Raw genomic sequence first — 19,216 nt, 5'->3', positions numbered from 1 at the left:
CTAACCCTACACTAACCCTAACACTAACCCTACCCCAACACTAACCCTAACCCTAACCCAACCGTAACACTAACTCTACACTAACCCTAACCTAACCCTAACCCAACACTAACCCTAACCCTATCCTAACCCCAACACTAACCCTAACCCTACACTAACTGAACACTAACCCTACACTAACCCAACACTAACCCTAACCCTACACTAACCCAACACTAACCCTACACTAACCGAACACTAACCCTACACTAACCCTAACCCTACACTAACCGAACACTAACCCTACACTAACCCAACACTAACCCTAACCCTACACTAACCCAACACTAACCCTAACCCTACACTAACCCAACACTAACCCTACACTAACCCAACACTAACCCAACCCCAACACTTACCCTAACCCTACACAAACCCTAAACTAACCCAACACTAACCCTAACCCTACACTAACCCAACACTAACCCAACACTAACCCAACCCCAACACTTACCCTAACCCTACACAAACCCTAAACTAACCCAACACTAACCCTAACCCTACACTAACCCTAAATCAGCCTTGAACCTCCACCAGGAGACATCGGTATGGGAGCTTGAATCTTCTCGGAGCCTCTCCTGGATGTCAGATCTTCTCAGCTGATCTCAGAGAGTAAACTCACCCGGTCTGCTGAGCTAACTCATGCCAGCAGAAGGGATGGTGGTCTTGGTCATTACACAGAGTTCAAAGCACAGAAGTGTGACGCTGATCCGACGGTTCGGGCTGACAGCGATACGCGGTTCAGAGGTCACTGAGTGGAATCGTTTTCATGGCAGCACGAAGCTGCAGGACAGATGTGAGTCTCCCTGGGACGGTAAAACCAGCCGCTGCCAACACAGCTGTGCAGAGAAGAGGCTGAAACACGGCAGATGTTTCATTAAGACGCCGGGAACAGGTGGAAAAACTCTGAGTGTTGCTCTGAGCTCATCTTCTGTCTGTAAATCCAAACAACATTTACCTGAGAAAGCTCTCAGACTTCCATTTCTGACCTGCGGCCTCGGCAGGAAACGGGTTGAAATAAGTCTGAGAGCTTTTCCAGAGAATATTCATCAGAGGATTTTTACCTGCTTTTAACCATCAAAAACTCATCAGAAGACTCAGACCATGAGCAGATCTGACCTTTCAGAGCTGCTCAAACTTTTCAGTCTGATGATTCTCAGGCTTTTTCTGTCACTTCTCAGCAGATTCTTTAGCTCTCTGGTTTGTTTTTTCTTTTTCACCCTGGAACTGATAACCAGGCTGCTGACACGCTCTCCTCTCAGGTGGCCGAAAATCCTTTTTTTCAGATTTCAGTCCAGGTTTCTTTCCTCTGCTAAAAGTATCCAATTTCAGTCGGTGAGAATGGAAAGCAATAAGAGCAGCGATGTAATCGGGTTTGTTGGAGAAGAGTCGGTGCCTCTGGTTTTATTAAAAATCATGACTTATCATTTCAGGGCTCCTTTCAGACAATAAAGTGAAAGAATGAATAAAACTGCGGGATGACAGCATGGTTTCAGTGCTGAGAGATGCTGAAGGCGTAAAAACAGAGACTCACTTTTTCCTGCTGTCATAGGGTCCAGAGGTTTCCAGGCCCTGCGGAGGAAACAGAGGAAAGGATCAGAGTCATTACACCGCTTCACACCGAAGGATGGAGCTGTGTTAGCTGATGGTACGGATCATTTCCCCCATAAAGCTCAGAAACTGCAGCACTTTGAACCCTGAGAGGGGGCATTTTTCTCCACTTGGGGTGTACTTTCTCCTCTAATTTCACACTGTAGATAGTTATACTCATATTTGGTCCAGTTGTACATTTTCGACTATTTTTTGGACTTTCAAACACACATCATATACAATGCAATTTTTCATCGTGTAGAAATGTGTGTGTGTGTGTGTGTGTGTGTGTGTGCCATAGTCTAATGCTGTATTCATTATAATGGATGTCTATGGGAGCCGTTTCTGCCATATCAGAAAAACTAAAAAGCTGATAAAACTGATGTTGCAGCTCATCAATGACATATCCCAGACCTAATAATCCCCCATAGCATATTTCACTTTGCATTGCATACATTGAAAATACAGCACTTTTTGTGTGTGAGTTTGAACAGAAATTGGTGTTTACCTCATATACACAGGTATTTAAAGGGTTAATCTTTTAAAAATAATTAAAAACTTGGTAGCTATGATCAGAACTGAAGTGGAAGAAAAGATTTATGAAAAAAAATATTAATATATGTTTTTAGGTCGTTTTAAAAGGGGGCAAAAATGTCCCTTTTCAGAAATTAAGGAGTTTTTTTCTTTTTTTCTTTAAAAAATCAGACCTAGCAAAAAAATTAAAACCTCCAAAAATGTTGTTGCTGATCATTGACATATCCCAGACCATATTTATCTCGACTCAACAATTCCACTTTGCATTCTATATATTGAAAATATAGCAGTTTTTGTGTTTCTTTTTTTTTTTTTTTTTTTTTTTTTACAGAAATTGGCGTTTACATCATATAAACCAGTATTTAAAGGGTTAAATTTTTGAAAATAATTGAAAACTTGGTGGTTATGATCAGAACTGAAGTGGAATAAAATATCTATGAAAAAAAAAGCGGAAAAAATTATTACCATATGATGTTTTTAGGTTCTTTTAAATGGGGACAAAAATGTCCCTTTTCAGAAATTAAGCTGTTTTAAATCAGGTATGAGGGTTAAACTTTGCATTTAAACATGTAGTTTGGTGAGATCTGATACGGTTCTTCTGAAGCATCATGAACCCCATCTGGTCTCTCCAGGGACGCCCCAAAGCTGGACGCTGGGAGCCCTTTTCTTTATGATAAACACCACCTCCTCAGGCCCCGCCATCAGCTCGTATGGCTTCTTATTTCACTGCTATGCAGATGATACCCAACTGTTCCCACCAGCTGACCCCACGGTTTCAGCACGGTTCTCAGCTCATTTATCAAATATATTCACATGGCTGATGGAACGCAGCCTCCAAATAAACCTCTTTAAGACTAAAATATTGGCCCATCGCTCCCTCCCAGCATCAACATAAAGGTCACCTCTTTCATCATTGTGTGACGCCTGCTGACCAGTCCTCCTCCTCCTCAGATCTTTAGAACATCAGTAAAATCAGGTTGGTTCTGACCCCGTCCGACACCACCTCCCGGTACAGACTGTGGTTACCTCCCAGCATGAACAAGGTATCCCTTACAGACGGTCTGCTGCAGACCAAAAGGGTCACATGACCCTCCTCCCCTGGCTGCCTGGATCAGATCCAGTCCCTTATGCTGCCTACAGAGAGGCTTCGGGGTTAAACTCAGTCCTTCTGGACCTCTGAGTTCCTCTCAGGAACCTCGTCTGGTTTTCACATCCCTACAAAACAGGGCGGTCTGAGTCCAGAATCACAGATGGATGCAGACCTAATCAGTCAACTACACAGTATATGGGGTCACATGGCACAGAAAGGATCGGATTATTGGCTAAATTACAATCAGACTGAGTTATTAAGTGCATGTAGACACCTTAATCTGACTAAGAACTGGATCGGATGGGATTCAGACCCCGAGATAACTGGGTTGAAAGTCACTCTAAACCTGCTTGTAGACGCTGAAGCACGTGGTGAATCAGACTTTGCGTTCTGCGCATGCTCCAGATGTTTTCCCGGGGTCGTGACCCGGAAGTCAAAGGAGACGATATTCCTGTTGTTGTCGCCGTCAGAAAGAAACAAACAACGCGATGGAGAACGCTCCGTTGGGCATCGCGTTTGTGCAACAAGCAGCTCATCACAGAGCAAATGTAGAGGGACGTAGCTTCATCTGGCTCTGCGTTCTCCATCTTTCTCCAATGCCTGAGTTTGTTGTTGTTGTTGGTGGTGAAGAGGTCAACAGGAAGTGGCTCTATTAGTAACAGCTGGAATGGGTACAGCGCCACCTATCATACCGGGGTACGACACGCTTTGTGCCTCTGATCCCATTCATTCACCGCCATATATCCAAGGAGAATTACCCTTAATAACTCATTCTGATTGTAATTTAGCCAATAATCCGATCCTTTCAGGGCCATGTGACCCCACTGAGTGTCTGCGTCAAAGACAAAGGCTGTGTTCGAAACCACATACTTCTCCTACTACTCATACTAACTTTTTGAGTTAGTATGCGAGTTTGAGTAAGCAGAAGTTCCCGGATGCATACTAGATTCTCTGAAATGTTGGGTATGCATCATGAGGTTACTACTCATACTCAAACTACCCAAGGTGCAACGTAACGTGACGTCGCCGATCGTCATTTCCTGTCAAAACGGCAGTTTCAAGCTAGCTATAACGAGGGTAGGTTCACTTCCTGTTTTCAAAACAAAAGCACCAATTGTATGGTAATGGCTTTCCCTATGATAAAAGGCAACGGGTATTTTATTTTGTGAAAATAACAGGAAGTGCGTTGCTCGCTGTGGCTAGCTTTAGTAGCGCCGAATTTGTGGGAACAAAATTGTTTTCAACACGTTGGGGATCTAAACGACTACTTTCTCACCTGAAAATGTTTCAAATGTTGCTAAAGTTTACAGAGTTTAGAGTTTAAGGGAAATCAGCTTCAGGCCGGCTGATTTCGGCTCGGGCAGGAGCGCAATGCATTGTGGGTAAACTCTCTGCATACTGTCTGATCGATGAGTATGCAGTATGGAAGTATGTAATATGTAGTATGCGGTACGTAGTATGCAGTATGCAGTATGTAATATGTAGTATGCGGTATGTAATATGTAGTATGTAGTATGCAGTTTGCAGTATGTAATATGTAGTATGCGGTACGTAATATGTAGTATGTAGTATGCAGTTTGCAGTATGTAATATGTAGTATGCGGTACGTAGTATGTAGTATGCAGTATGCAGTATGCAGTATGTAGTATGTCGTATGCAGTATGCAGTATGTAATATGTAGTATGCAGTATGCAGTATGTAATATGTAGTGTGCGGTATGTAATATGTAGTATGTAGTATGCAGTTTGCAGTATGTAATATGTAGTATGTAGTATGCAGTATGCAGTATGTAATATGTAGTATGCGGTATGTAATATGTAGTATGTAGTATGCAGTTTGCAGTATGTAATATGTAGTATGCGGTACGTAATATGTAGTATGTAGTATGCAGTTTGCAGTATGTAATATGTAGTATGTAGTATGCAGTATGCAGTATGTAATATGTAGTATGCAGTATGCAGTATGTAATATGTAGTATGCGGTATGTAATATGTAGTATGTAGTATGCAGTTTGCAGTATGTAATATGTAGTATGCAGTATGTAGTATGTAGTATGCAGTATGCGGTACGTAATATGTAGTGTGCGGTATGTAATATGTAGTATGTAGTATGCAGTTTGCAGTATGTAGTATGCGGTATGTAGTATGCAGTATGCAGTATGTAATATGTAGTATGTAGTATGCAGTATGCAGTATGTAATATGTAGTATGCGGTATGTAATATGTAGTATGTAGCATGCAGTATGCAGTATGTAATATGTAGTATGCAGTATGCAGTATGTAGAATGTAGTATGCGGTATGTAGTATGTAATATGCAGTATGCAGTATGTAATATGTAGTATGTAGTATGCAGTATGTAGTATGCGGTATGTAGTATGCAGTATGTAATATGCAGTATGCAATATGTAGTATGCGGTATGTAGTATGTAGTATGCAGTATGCAGTATGCAATATGTAGTATGTAGTATGCAGTATGTAGTATGCGGTATGTAGTATGCAGTATGTAATATGCAGTATGCAGTATGTAATATGTAGTATGCGGTATGTAGTATGTAGTATGCAGTATGTAATATGCAGTATGTAATATGTAGTATGCGGTATGTAATATGTAGTATGCGGTATGCAGTATGTAATATGTAGTATGTAGTATGTGGTATGTAGTATGTAATATGTAGTATGCAGTATGTAATATGCAGTATGTAGTATGTGGTATGCAGTATGCAGTATGTAGTATGCAGTATGTAATATGTAGTATGCGGTATGTAGTATGTAGTATGCAGTATGTAATATGCAGTATGCGGTATGTAATATGTAGTATGCGGTATGTAATATGTAGTATGCGGTATGCAGTATGTAATATGTAATATGCAGTATGAAGTATGTAATATGTAGTATGCGGTATGTAATATGTAGTATGCGGTATGCAGTATGTAATATGTAGTATGTAGTATGTGGTATGTAGTATGTAGTATGCAGTATGTAGTATGTAATATGTAGTATGCGGTATGTAGTATGTAGTATGCAGTATGTAATATGCAGTATGCTTTATGTAATATGTAGTATGCGGTATGTAATATGTAGTATGCGGTATGCAGTATGTAATATGTAGTATGCAGTATGTAATATGTAGTATGTAGTATGTGGTATGTAATATGTAGTATGTAATATGTAGTATGTGGTATGTAGTATGTAATATGTAGTATGTAGTATGCAGTATGCAGTATGTAATATGTAGTATGTAGTATGTAGTATGTAGTACGCAGTATGCAGTATGTAATATGTAATACGTAGTATGCAGTATGTAATATGTAGTATGTAGTATGTGGTATGTAGTATGTAATATGTAGTATGTAGTATGCAGTATGCAGTATGTAATATGTAGTATGTAGTATGTAGTATGTAGTACGCAGTATGCAGTATGTAATATGTAATACGTAGTATGCAGTATGTAATATGTAGTATGTAGTATGTAATATGTAGTATGTAGTATGCAGTATGCAGTATGCAGTATGTAGTATGCAGTATGTAGTGTGTAGTATGTAGTATGTAGTATGTAGTACGCAGTATGCAGTATGTAATATGTAATACGTAGTATGCAGTATGTAATATGTAGTATGTAGTATGTAATATGTAGTATGTAGTATGCAGTATGCAGTATGCAGTATGTAATATGTAGTATGTAGTATGCAGTATGTAGTATGTAATATGTAGTATGTAATATGTAGTATGTAGTATGTAGTATGTAGTATGTAGTATGCAGTATGTAATATGTAATATGTAGTATGTAGTATGTAATATGTAATATGTAGTATGCAGTATGTAGTATGTAGTATGTGGTTTCGAACACAGCCAAAGTGAGGAGAAAGAGAGCGTTAGTTCCTCACAGACCAATCAGAGCTCCTCGCTGTAATCAAGCCTGTGTTGCACCTGTGAAGGTGAGAACATTCTTCCTTTGGGAAACTTTGGGGATTCTTCCACACAACTTTAATGAAGAAGAACCAACAAATGCACAGTTTTCACACTTTAATCTCGGCTGTTTCTTAAAGTGGGCTCCGTGTGAACACAGAGTCTCAGAGCAACGGTAAAGCTTCCAGAACTCAGTGGGATGTTTGCTGCTGGCTTATGATCCTCTGATGACCGTCTGGTTACTGTTTGCTTTCCTCTGGTCTCCCTGTCTGAAGGTGAGGCTCACTGCTGGTGTTGGAGTTCATACCTTTGGCTGTTTGTTCTGCTCCTGATTCGTCTGAATCTAACCACTGACGAGCTGTGGACGCTGCGCCCTGATTGGCTGCCAGACTAACGCAGGACGGCTGAGCAGAGGAAGTTTCTGAGTGGCTGGTTTCCTGGTGTGTGATGTTTCCACGCAGGAAATTAAGTGTTCGCTCAGTTCTGTCATGCGTGACGGATGCTGTGAGGAGATGAGGAGACTGAGGGTTTTATTCTGTCGTCATGACAACAGGCGAGGATGCTGAGAGGGAAAGTTGTTATGAGTAGAGGGGCCTATTTTCTTCTCCTCTTCTTGTCTCTTCTTCTCTTCTTTCCTCTGTCTCTCTTCTTTTTTTCTCTTCTTTTATTTTCCCTGTCTCTCTTCTCTTCTTTTATTTTCTCTTCTCTTCTTTTCTTCTCTCTTATTTTTTCTGTCTCTCTTCTCTTTTTCTCCTCTTCTTGTCTCTTCTTCTATTCTTTCCTCTGTTCTATCTTGTGAAAATGAAAGGCTCTGCACACGGTCCTCTGATCTGAGTTGAAACCTGTTACCGGGTGGCTGTGAACACTCTGGTGCAGTTTGGTCAGTTTGACGCTCAAACCCGACGAGGATCTCTGTTCCAGTTCTATTTGGATCGATAAACACGAGTAAACTGGTTCCTCTGAGGGATTTATCTGTGCAACAGAACTCTGAGAACGCAGATGAAGGTACGGAGTCCCGTCAGGGACACAAAGTTTGTCCTCTTGAATAAAAACTCAACTTTCTTTCTTTGTTAATTCGTCCCGTAGTTGTTCCTGGAACATTTCCTGTTCCTACATCACCGGGTGTCAGGCAGGAATGAAAGTAAGTGAAAGATTTAACGGTTTTATTCACTGCTGAGTCGTGGTATCTGCTGGTGTTGGATCCGGTCAGAGCTTCCAGCGCCGTTAACACCCAGCAGGCGTCTGCAGAACCAAAGCGGGCAGATTTCAGCCTCCAGCTGTTTGCTTTCTGTCTCTCTGTGTCCGGTTTCTATCATCTGGAGCAGATCGCCTCTCCGATCATCCAATCAAATCATCTGATGTGTGAGGAGCCGCTCTGTTTGTTCCTGAGCCGCCATCTTCTTCATCGGGTCAGTGTTCTGAGAACAAAGACGTGGAGCCTCTCATCTCCGCTGACCCGACTCAATCCAGAGAATGTCAGCTCGTTCTTCTTCTGCTGTCCTGAAAGGACGCTTTCATGTCGGAGGACGCCGTCTCAGCTGGCAGACAGCGGCGTGATGGAGCCTCTGGTTTTAATTAAAGACGTGCGACATGTCATGTCTGTGGGTTTTTTGCCACGTTTTTAGTTTCTGTTTAAGTTAGTTTTTACCATACCTGTGTTCGAAACCACATACTACATACTTGCAAACTGCATACTCATCGATCAGACAGTATGCAGAGCGTTTACCCACAATGCATTTCGCTCCTGCCCGAGCCGAAATAAGCCGGCCTGAAGCTGATTTCTCTTAAGCTCTAAACTCTGTAAACTTTAGCAACATTTGAAACATTTTCAGGCGAGAAAGTAGTCGTTTAGATCCCCAACGTGTTGAAAACCTGACAAAATACCGGCTGTTTACAATTTTGTTCCCACGAATTCGGCGCTACTAAAGCTAGCCGCAGTGAGCAACGCACTTCCGGTTATTTTCACAAAATAAAATACCCGTTGCCTTTTATCACAGGGAAAGCCATTACGATACAATTGGTGCTTTTGTTTTGAAAACAGGAAGTGAACCTACCCTCGTTGTAGCTAGCTTGAAACTGCCGTTTTGACAGGAAATGACGATCGGCGACGTCACGTTACGTTGCATCTTGGGTAGTTTGAGTATGAGTAGTAACCTCATGATGCATACCCAACATTTCAGAGAATCTAGTATGCATCCGGGAACTTAAAAAAGTTAAAGTTAGTATGAGTAGTAGGAGAAGTATGCGGTTTCGAACACAGCCTTAGTTTTGTTAAGTTTTGGTTCAGGTCTTGTATTTAGTTGCCATGCTTTGCCACCTTTTTCCTCAGTCTTTCTCCTGCCCTGCCATCAGCTGAACTCATTCACCAATCACCCTCCACAGTATTTAGTCTCCCGGTTTGTTCATGTTCTTTCCCAGATCCTCACTTGTCCCTGCATTCACCTTTCATGCCAAGCCACAGTTAAGTACCTTTCTTGTTTATTCTAAGCCATAGCCATGTTTTATTTTGTTTTTGTCACAGTTTAGTTTTTGATATCCAACTCAGCCGCGCTCTTTGTTAAAACCTTTTTTGAAAATAAACCAAGTTTTGTTTTTGAAAGAATCTGCATCCTTTCTCGCACCCACCCCACCTGACAGCGACACCTGACGGCGTGCGTTCGCCTGCTCAGAGCTGAAGTTCAGGCAGAATCCAGCTGGTACTCAGCACCAGAGACTGTGTTCCCTGCTGTGCTTCACCTGCTAAAGGTGGAGTTGCACCTGCTGTGCTTCACCTGCTAAAGGTGGAGTTGCACCTGCTGTGCTTCACCTGCTAAAGGTGGAGTTGCACCTGCTGTGCTTCACCTGCTGAAGGTGGAGTTGCACCAACAAAAAGGTTTTTAAGGTTCTTCTTGGTTTTGTTTTCTTTTTGTCTCATCTCATCCTGAACAGGAACTCATCTCATCTAATTTATGTTATTAGTGGATGTTTTTCCTTTCATTACTTTAGTATTTCTGTGGAGTGTTTTGCACCATGAGGAGCAGCATCTCCAGCTCCAGTTTCTCTTCCGCTGAGTGTTCAGGTAAATGTGCACGAGTCCTTCCTTCAGATCAGACCTCTGAATCAGGATGCTGGGACTCGACATCTGATCTGTTTTCCTGAGGATTCAGCAGCACATACGAGCGTTCCTGTAGACGGTGAGTTAAGCTGCTTTTTGGAAATCTGACTCCAGCCGATGCAGCGTGACACGTTCACACCAACGCCAAAAAACGCCAAATTCAGTATCTCTGGCTAGTTTTACTGAAGCCACAGACCTAAAAACAGGAAGACGTATCTAAACTCCTCCAGATTTTAAAAAATATCGAGTAAAACCCGGCGAGCGCAGCTCCTCTGCTGTGAAGGCGTCGGGTCATTTAGTGCATGTGCAGAGCAGCAGTAAAACAGGAGGAAACGCTTGTTTATGAAGGCTTCTCATATCATGCAGACACACACTCCTGAGGCGGCGGCGGCGGCGGGGGGGAGGCACCAATCATCCGTTCCACGGCGTGTTTTATTTTTAAGGGATTAAAAAAGATGGCAGGCTGAATTTATGGAGCTAATATTTCATGGTGGGTGATTCACGGAGGATGGGGAGCAGAGGAGCAGCTTAATGGATGTTCAGAGAGACTCGCTTGACTTGTGCCCTGATGTGATTGGCCCAGTGGGAGGCCGCTTCATACCCTGCAGGGTAAATAAATCCAAAGAGCGGCCTGAGAAAACCTGCGGAGTAAACACAACACCGACTCAGATGTTCCGGACGCCATCAGCTCGCCCCACTCCTTCAGAATCTCTGTTAAACACCTGTTCAGAGTCTCTGTTAAACACCTGTTCAGAGTCTCTGTTAAACACCTGTTCAGAGTCTGTTAAACATCTGTTCAGGGTCTCTGTTAAACACCTGTTCAGGGTCTGTTAAACACCTGTTCAGAGTCTGTTAAACACCTGTTCAGAGTCTGTTAAACACCTGTTCAGAGTCTCTGTTAAACACCTGTTCAGAGTCTCTGTTAAACACCTGTTCAGAGTCTCTGTTAAACACCTGTTCAGGGTCTCTGTTAAACACCTGTTCAGAGTCTCTGTTAAACACCTGTTCAGAGTCTCTGTTAAACACCTGTTCAGAGTCTCTGTTAAACACCTGTTCAGAGTCTCTGTTAAACACCTGTTCAGAGTGTGTGTTAAACACCTGTTCAGGGTCTCTGTTAAACACCTGTTCAGAGTCTGTTAAACACCTGTTCAGAGTCTCTGTTAAACACCTGTTCAGAGTCTGTTAAACACCTGTTCAGAGTCTCTGTTAAACACCTGTTCAGGGTCTGTTAAACACCTGTTCAGAGTCTCTGTTAAACACCTGTTCAGGGTCTCTGTTAAACACCTGTTCAGGGTCTGTTAAACACCTGTTCAGAGTCTGTTAAACACCTGTTCAGGGTCTCTGTTAAACACCTGTTCAGAGTCTCTGTTAAACACCTGTTCAGAGTCTCTGTTAAACACCTGTTCAGAGTCTCTGTTAAACACCTGTTCAGAGTCTCTGTTAAACACCTGTTCAGGGTCTCTGTTAAACACCTGTTCAGGGTCTCTGTTAAACACCTGTTCAGGGTCTCTGTTAAACACCTGTTCAGGGTCTCTGTTAAACACCTGTTCAGAGTGTGTGTTAAACACCTGTTCAGAGTCTCCGTTAAACACCTGTTCAGAGTCTCTGTTAAACACCTGTTCAGAGTCTCTGTTAAACACCTGTTCAGAGTCTCTGTTAAACACCTGTTCAGGGTCTCTGTTAAACACCTGTTCAGAGTCTGTTAAACACCTGTTCAGAGTCTCTGTTAAACACCTGTTCAGAGTCTGTTAAACACCTGTTCAGGGTCTCTGTTAAACACCTGTTCAGAGTCTCTGTTAAACACCTGTTCAGGGTCTCTGTTAAACACCTGTTCAGAGTCTCTGTTAAACACCTGTTCAGAGTGTGTGTTAAACACCTGTTCAGAGTCTGTTAAACACCTGTTCAGAGTCTCTGTTAAACACCTGTTCAGAGTCTCTGTTAAACACCTGTTCAGAGTCTGTTAAACACCTGTTCAGGGTCTCTGTTAAACACCTGTTCAGAGTCTCTGTTAAACACCTGTTCAGAGTCTGTTAAACACCTGTTCAGAGTCTCTGTTAAACACCTGTTCAGAGTCTCTGTTAAACACCTGTTCAGAGTCTGTTAAACACCTGTTCAGAGTCTCTGTTAAACACCTGTTCAGGGTCTCTGTTAAACACCTGTTCAGGGTCTCTGTTAAACACCTGTTCAGAGTCTCTGTTAAACACCTGTTCAGGGTCTCTGTTAAACACCTGTTCAGAGTCTCTGTTAAACACCTGTTCAGGGTCTCTGTTAAACACCTGTTCAGAGTCTCTGTTAAACACCTGTTCAGAGTCTCTGTTAAACACCTGTTCAGAGTCTGTTAAACACCTGTTCAGAGTCTCTGTTAAACACCTGTTCAGGGTCTCTGTTAAACACCTGTTCAGAGTCTCTGTTAAACACCTGTTCAGAGTCTCTGTTAAACACCTGTTCAGAGTCTCTGTTAAACACCTGTTCAGAGTCTCTGTTAAACACCTGTTCAGAGTCTCTGTTAAACACCTGTTCAGAGTCTGTTAAACACCTGTTCAGAGTCTCTGTTAAACACCTGTTCAGAGTCTGTTAAACACCTGTTCAGGGTCTCTGTTAAACACCTGTTCAGGGTCTGTTAAACACCTGTTCAGAGTCTGTTAAACACCTGTTCAGAGTCTCTGTTAAACACCTGTTCAGAGTCTGTTAAACACCTGTTCAGAGTCTGTTAAACACCTGTTCAGGGTCTCTGTTAAACACCTGTTCAGAGTCTGTTAAACACCTGTTCAGGGTCTGTTAAACACCTGTTCAGAGTCTGTTAAACACCTGTTCAGGGTCTCTGTTAAACACCTGTTCAGAGTCTGTTAAACACCTGTTCAGAGTCTGTTAAACACCTGTTCAGGGTCTCTGTTAAACACCTGTTCAGAGTCTCTGTTAAACACCTGTTCAGAGTCTGTTAAACACCTGTTCAGAGTCTCTGTTAAACACCTGTTCAGAGTCTCTGTTAAACACCTGTTCAGAGTCTCTGTTAAACACCTGTTCAGAGTGTCTGTTAAACACCTGTTCAGAGTCTGTTAAACACCTGTTCAGAGTCTCTGTTAAACACCTGTTCAGAGTCTCTGTTAAACACCTGTTCAGAGTCTCTGTTAAACACCTGTTCAGGGTCTCTGTTAAACACCTGTTCAGAGTCTCTGTTAAACACCTGTTCAGGGTCTCTGTTAAACACCTGTTCAGAGTCTGTTAAACACCTGTTCAGAGTCTCTGTTAAACACCTGTTCAGGGTCTCTGTTAAACACCTGTTCAGAGTCTCTGTTAAACACCTGTTCAGAGTCTCTGTTAAACACCTGTTCAGAGTCTCTGTTAAACACCTGTTCAGAGTCTCTGTTAAACACCTGTTCAGAGTCTCTGTTAAACACCTGTTCAGAGTCTCTGTTAAACACCTGTTCAGAGTCTCTGTTAAACACCTGTTCAGAGTCTCTGTTAAACACCTGTTCAGAGTCTCTGTTAAACACCTGTTCAGAGTCTCATTTAAACACCTGTTCAGGGTCTCTGTTAAACACCTGTTCAGGGTCTCTGTTAAACACCTGTTCAGAGTCTGTTAAACACCTGTTCAGAGTCTGTTAAACACCTGTTCAGAGTCTGTTAAACACCTGTTCAGAGTCTGTTAAACACCTGTTCAGAGTCTCTGTTAAACACCTGTTCAGAGTCTCTGTTAAACACCTGTTCAGAGTCTCTGTTAAACACCTGTTCAGAGTCTGTTAAACACCTGTTCAGGGTCTCTGTTAAACACCTGTTCAGGGTCTGTTAAACACCTGTTCAGAGTCTGTTAAACACCTGTTCAGAGTGTGTGTTAAACACCTGTTCAGAGTCTGTTAAACACCTGTTCAGAGTCTCTGTTAAACACCTGTTCAGAGTCTCTGTTAAACACCTGTTCAGAGTCTGTTAAACACCTGTTCAGGGTCTGTTAAACACCTGTTCAGGGTCTGTTAAACACCTGTTCAGAGTCTGTTAAACACCTGTTCAGGGTCTCTGTTAAACACCTGTTCAGAGTCTCTGTTAAACACCTTTTCACCCCGACGTCGATGCAGAAATGGACTCTGATCTGGTTTGTGGCACATTTAAATCTGGGGTCCATTAACATCAGGTGCAGTTTGTTTCATCGGTTAATCTCTACACCCCCACAGCTGTAACGTTTGGATCCACAGGTACGGATAAAGAGAAAGAGGTAATAATTTCCTCATTTCCCAGAACGTGGACTAAAACGCTTGGAATTGGACCCGTATTGTCCATTAATCTGTGTAAAAGCAGATGGCGAACATGTGATCTCTGCTGTGCGAGGAGACGCAGCTGCCCTGAGACGGCTGCTACGGTTACCATCATAATTATTATAATCATCGTGAACATCACGACTACGAGAAAAACATGAAGCTCAGAGATACAAACATCTATTCATCTCTGCTTCCATTCATGCAGGTGCACAGCAGCCATCCCATCTCCACGTTTCACAGCCCGGAGCTCCGCTGTGTGACCCAGAGCTCGTGATGCCCTGACCCTGCTGCCAGAGAAGGAGGTGGCGCCCCCTGCTGGCGCTGAGCGCACCGACATCCAACATCCCTCCTGCTCAGGTTTCTGTGCAACATTTCTGCCAGTCAGAGAGCAGATTAAATGATAACCGACGGCACGTTTTGTTCCTGGAACTCCTTCGGATCCCCCAGGAGGACGTAAGGACCGCCCTGCTCAGCCCGTTACCACAGCAACACGCCGGCGGAGCATCGTTACAGCTTAGCTCCTGAACACAGATATTTTTTCTCTCGGTGGATGGAAAAGCTTCTGTTAAATGATGTCGTCATGATTTGGATTTGCTTGTTTTGAGCCGTTTACAACATTATAGTTTCAATAAAAAAACGATTGAAGTAAAACTGTTGGCTGCAGCTCATGTGGGAATAAAGAGCCGGGTGGAGGTGGATGGATGTGCAGCAGCTCTGAAACTGGGAGGAGGCGTCCTGAATAATACTTTATGAGGGCCAGGTAAACACCAGGTGAGGATTTTCCACCAGCGCGTCTCTGTGCACGCGTTCGGCCGCCTGCGTTGCCTGGAAACGATTCGTTTCCGGCCGGCTTCAGAGAAACCGGCTGAACCGGTAAAATCTGATAAAACCGTTGATGTTGGGAACTCTAAAGGACTTCTAACCACGATGACTTCCTCCAGCGGTCTGAAAAAAGTTGATGGAACCAAAATTTCCTTCAGTTAAATCAAGAAAAAACTGAGGTCATTGTGTTTGGCAACAAAGAGAAGAGGTTTCTACCAAGGTCTCTAGAAACTTAAGACCATGGCTGTGTTCGAAACCGCATACTGCATACTCATCGATCAGACATGCAGAGCGTTTACCCACAATGCATTTCGCTCCTGCCTGAGCTGAAATCAGCCGGCCTGAAGCTGATTTCCCTTAAGCTCTAAACTCTGTAAACTTTAGCAACATTTGAAACATTTTCAGGTGAGAAAGTAGTCGTTTAGATCCCCAACGTGTTGAAAACCTGACAAAATACCAGCTATTTACAATTTTGTTCCCACGAATTCGGCGCTGCTAAAGCTAGCCGCAGTGAGCAACGCACTTCCTGTTATTTTCACAAAATAAAATACCCGTTGCCTTTTATCATAGGGAAAGCTATTACCATACAATTGGTGCTTTTGTTTTGAAAACAGGAAGTGAACCTACCCTCGTTGTAGCTAGCTTGAAACTGCCATTTTGACAGGAAATGACGATCGGCGACGTCACGTTACGTTGCATCTTGGGTAGTTTGAATATGAGTAGTAACCTCATGATGCATACCCAACATTTTGGAGAATCTAGTATGCATCCGGGAACTTCTCGCTGACTTAAACTCGCATACTAACTCAAGAAGTTAGTAGGAGTAGTAGGAGAAGTAGGAGAAGTATGCGGTTTGGAACACAGCCCAAGTCCGGAACCTCGGCGTGCTGATACTCAGACCTGACCTTCAACAATCATATCAAATCAGCCTTTTATCAACTTAAGAACATATCCAAAATGAAGGGTTTCATGTCCCAAACAGATCAGGAGAAGCTGATTCATGCTACATGCTAATGCTAACGGTCTTCTGACTGGACTCCCCCAAAAGAGTCTCAAACAGCTGCAGCTCATTCAGAACGCTGCAGCTCGAGTTTTAACCAGAACAAAGAGATCACATCACATCACCCCAGTTCTCAGGTCTTTACATCAGAACTTTAAAGTTCTGCTGCTTGTCTACAAATCACGGAATGGTTTAGGTCCAGAACACATGAATGACATGCTAGCAGAGTATAAACCCAGCAGAGCTCTGAGATCTGCTGACTCAGGTCAGATAGTGGAGCCCAGAGTTCAAACTGGACCCGGTGAAGCAGCTTTTAGCTGTTATGCTGCACACAACTGGAACAAACTACCAGCAGAACTAAAATCAGCCCCAACTGGAAGCACTTTTAAATCCAGGTTAAAAACATTTCTCTTTCCGTGTGCTTATGGTTGAGTTTATATTCTTATTTTTCCCCTCTTCTTTGATTGCTTTTAATTGTGTTTTAACTTTTATTCTATTTTTTTTTATTCTCTTTAAATGGCTGCTTTATGCTGTTCTTTTAAATGTCTTTATGTGAAGCACATTGAGTTGCCTGTGGTGTGAAATGCGCTATATAAATAAAGATGCACGTTTTGTGTATACTTAAAAATATTCTAATATTTGGCTTAAATGTTCACATCATCTTCTCTAAATGCTCCACAGGAAGCAGATCCTCGCCGTTTCCTCCCACAAACGAAGTGAAACGCCATCAGCGGACGCTGTGACACATCCGACCCCGCACACAGTCATCTCCTCCAGAACCCACTCAGTCCTTTAAAAAGCAGCCACTCAGACGTCCCAGGCAGCAGCGCCGCCCACAGCGCAGCTCCATCCCGCTTCATCACAGCATCCGGCGCTGAACAGCAATCTGTCCGCCGACGGCGTCGTGTCACAACGGCGTCCTGTGAGCAGCAGGAACGCCTCACAACACACTTCTGATCACATTCTGATGCCTCGGTGCAGACCGGAGGGGAATCAGAGGTTAAACTGACTATTTTAGGACCCGTCTGAACAAACCGAGACTGAGGCTGTGTTCGAAACTGCATACTACTCATACTAACTTCAACTTTTTTTTAAGTTCCCGGATGCATACTAGATTCTCTGAAATGTTGGGTATGCATCATGAGGTTACTACTCATACTCAAACTACCCAAGATGCAACGTAACGTGACGTCGCCGATCGTCATTTCCTGTCAAAACGGCAGTTTCAAGCTAGCGACAACGAGGGTAGGTTCACTTCCTGTTTTCAAAACAAAAGCACCAATTGTATGGTAATGGCTTTCCCTATGATAAAAGGCAACGGGTATTTTATTTTGTGAAAATAACCGGAAGTGCGTTGCTCACTGCGGCTAGCTTTAGTAGCGCCGAATTCGTGGGAACAAAACTGTAAACAGCCGATATTATGTCAGGTTTTCAACACGTTGGGGATCTAAACGACTACTTTCTCACCTGAAAATGTTTCAAATGTTGCTAAAGTTTACAGAGTTTAGAGCTTAAGAGAAATCAGCTTCAGGCCGGCTGATTTCGGCTCGGGCAGGAGCGAAATGCATTGTGGGTAAACGCTCTGCATACTGTCTGATCGAGTAGTATGCAGTATGTAGTATGTAGAATGTAGTATGCAGTATGTAGTAGGCGGTTTCGAACACAGCCACAGAAACGTTCTTAAATAATCTGTTCTGTTCTAAAGCTGGTTGGAAACGGTCCTGGTCCTCGGCCCTGCTGCCCCCAGTCATGCCTGATCCGGTCCTGCACGCTCAGAACTGCCCCCGCCTGTGTGCAGAACCTCGGGTTTCAGGTACCAAAGCTCCAGCTGACACCAGCAGGTGGAGCTTCTGTTTGTAGCAGGCTGCAGAGGCCCCGTCCTGACTGATCAGAGAAGCTTCTGCCCCCTGCAGAGAGCTGCTGGGGGTCTTTGAAGCTTCAGCCGGTTTCCTCTCAGCCCTTCTGCTGCGTTCTGAACCTTCAGGAACAGGTTTGCTTTCTGTGCTCAGAGCTGGAGCCGAACCTGGAGAAGCTTTGGCTTTATTCTGTGGAACAAACTCCAGATAACTGCAGCTCTGCATCAACTCCTCTTTAAGTCAAACCTGAACACTTTCAATTCAATTCATTTTTATTTATATAGCGCCAAATGAAACAAATGTCATCTCAAGGCACTTGGATAATAAAGTCCAATTCAAGCCAATTGGAATTCAATTAACTGTAATCATAATAGCTTGGTTTCAGTCACGTGGTCGTAAGGGGGCGCGGTTTTCAGATGGTTGTCAGGAAGTGAATTCTGCCCATAGAACTGCAAGCAAGATGCCCGTGTTTTGTGCTGTTTACGGCTGCTCCAACCGTTCTACCCGTGAAAAGGACAAAAGTTTTTTTTAGAATACCAAAGGTGGTCGTACACAAAGGTGAGAAATATAAAAAGCTAACAGAACAACGCCGTAAAAAATGGATTTTAAACCTACGTCTGCAGTCGGGAGGAGCAGAGTCTGTTTACTCGTGTCTGCAGCGACCACTTCGTCAGAGGTATGTTAGCTAACTGCTAACTTTGTTTTTGTGGCTCTGTTTATATAGCATTGGGTTGTTGTTAAATACTCATTTACTTAGTAATGATTATTAAGTTTCCGGTAGTCTAATATGGGCTTCATTGTGACTTTTTAGGCGTCCCTAGCGCTTTGGGCGACGTTGAGTCGGTAGACTGGGCTCCGACGGTCAAGCTCGGTTATGAAACCACTAAGCCGAAATCCAAGGCATCTCTTCAACGAGAGCAAAGGATGAAGCTCAAGGAGGACCAACAAACACGGTCGGCATGTGCAGTGGCTATGTTGGATCTCCAACAGACAGCTGAGAGCCCGGGTATGAGCCCAGATCTGATGCAGACAGCC

At 43.2% G+C, this 19,216-nt stretch overlaps 1 protein-coding gene across 2 annotated transcripts in view; it reads right to left on the bottom strand.

The window, feature by feature from the left end:
• ankfn1a (ankyrin repeat and fibronectin type III domain containing 1a) overlaps positions 1-19,216 on the bottom strand; it is a 124,088-nt gene that overhangs the window by 85,229 nt on the left and 19,643 nt on the right. For both annotated transcript variants that reach the window (XM_075457329.1, XM_075457330.1), the window contains exon 6: positions 1,574-1,611. In XM_075457329.1, the coding sequence (XP_075313444.1) occupies positions 1,574-1,611 (38 nt within the window). The remainder of the gene's footprint in view (positions 1-1,573; positions 1,612-19,216) is intronic.

Source organism: Odontesthes bonariensis, chromosome 23 (genome assembly GCF_027942865.1).
Source record: "Odontesthes bonariensis isolate fOdoBon6 chromosome 23, fOdoBon6.hap1, whole genome shotgun sequence".
NCBI lineage: Eukaryota > Metazoa > Chordata > Actinopteri > Atheriniformes > Atherinopsidae > Odontesthes > Odontesthes bonariensis.
Note: the sequence above shows the minus strand (reverse complement) of the source record. Positions and strands in the feature narration are given on the sequence as shown.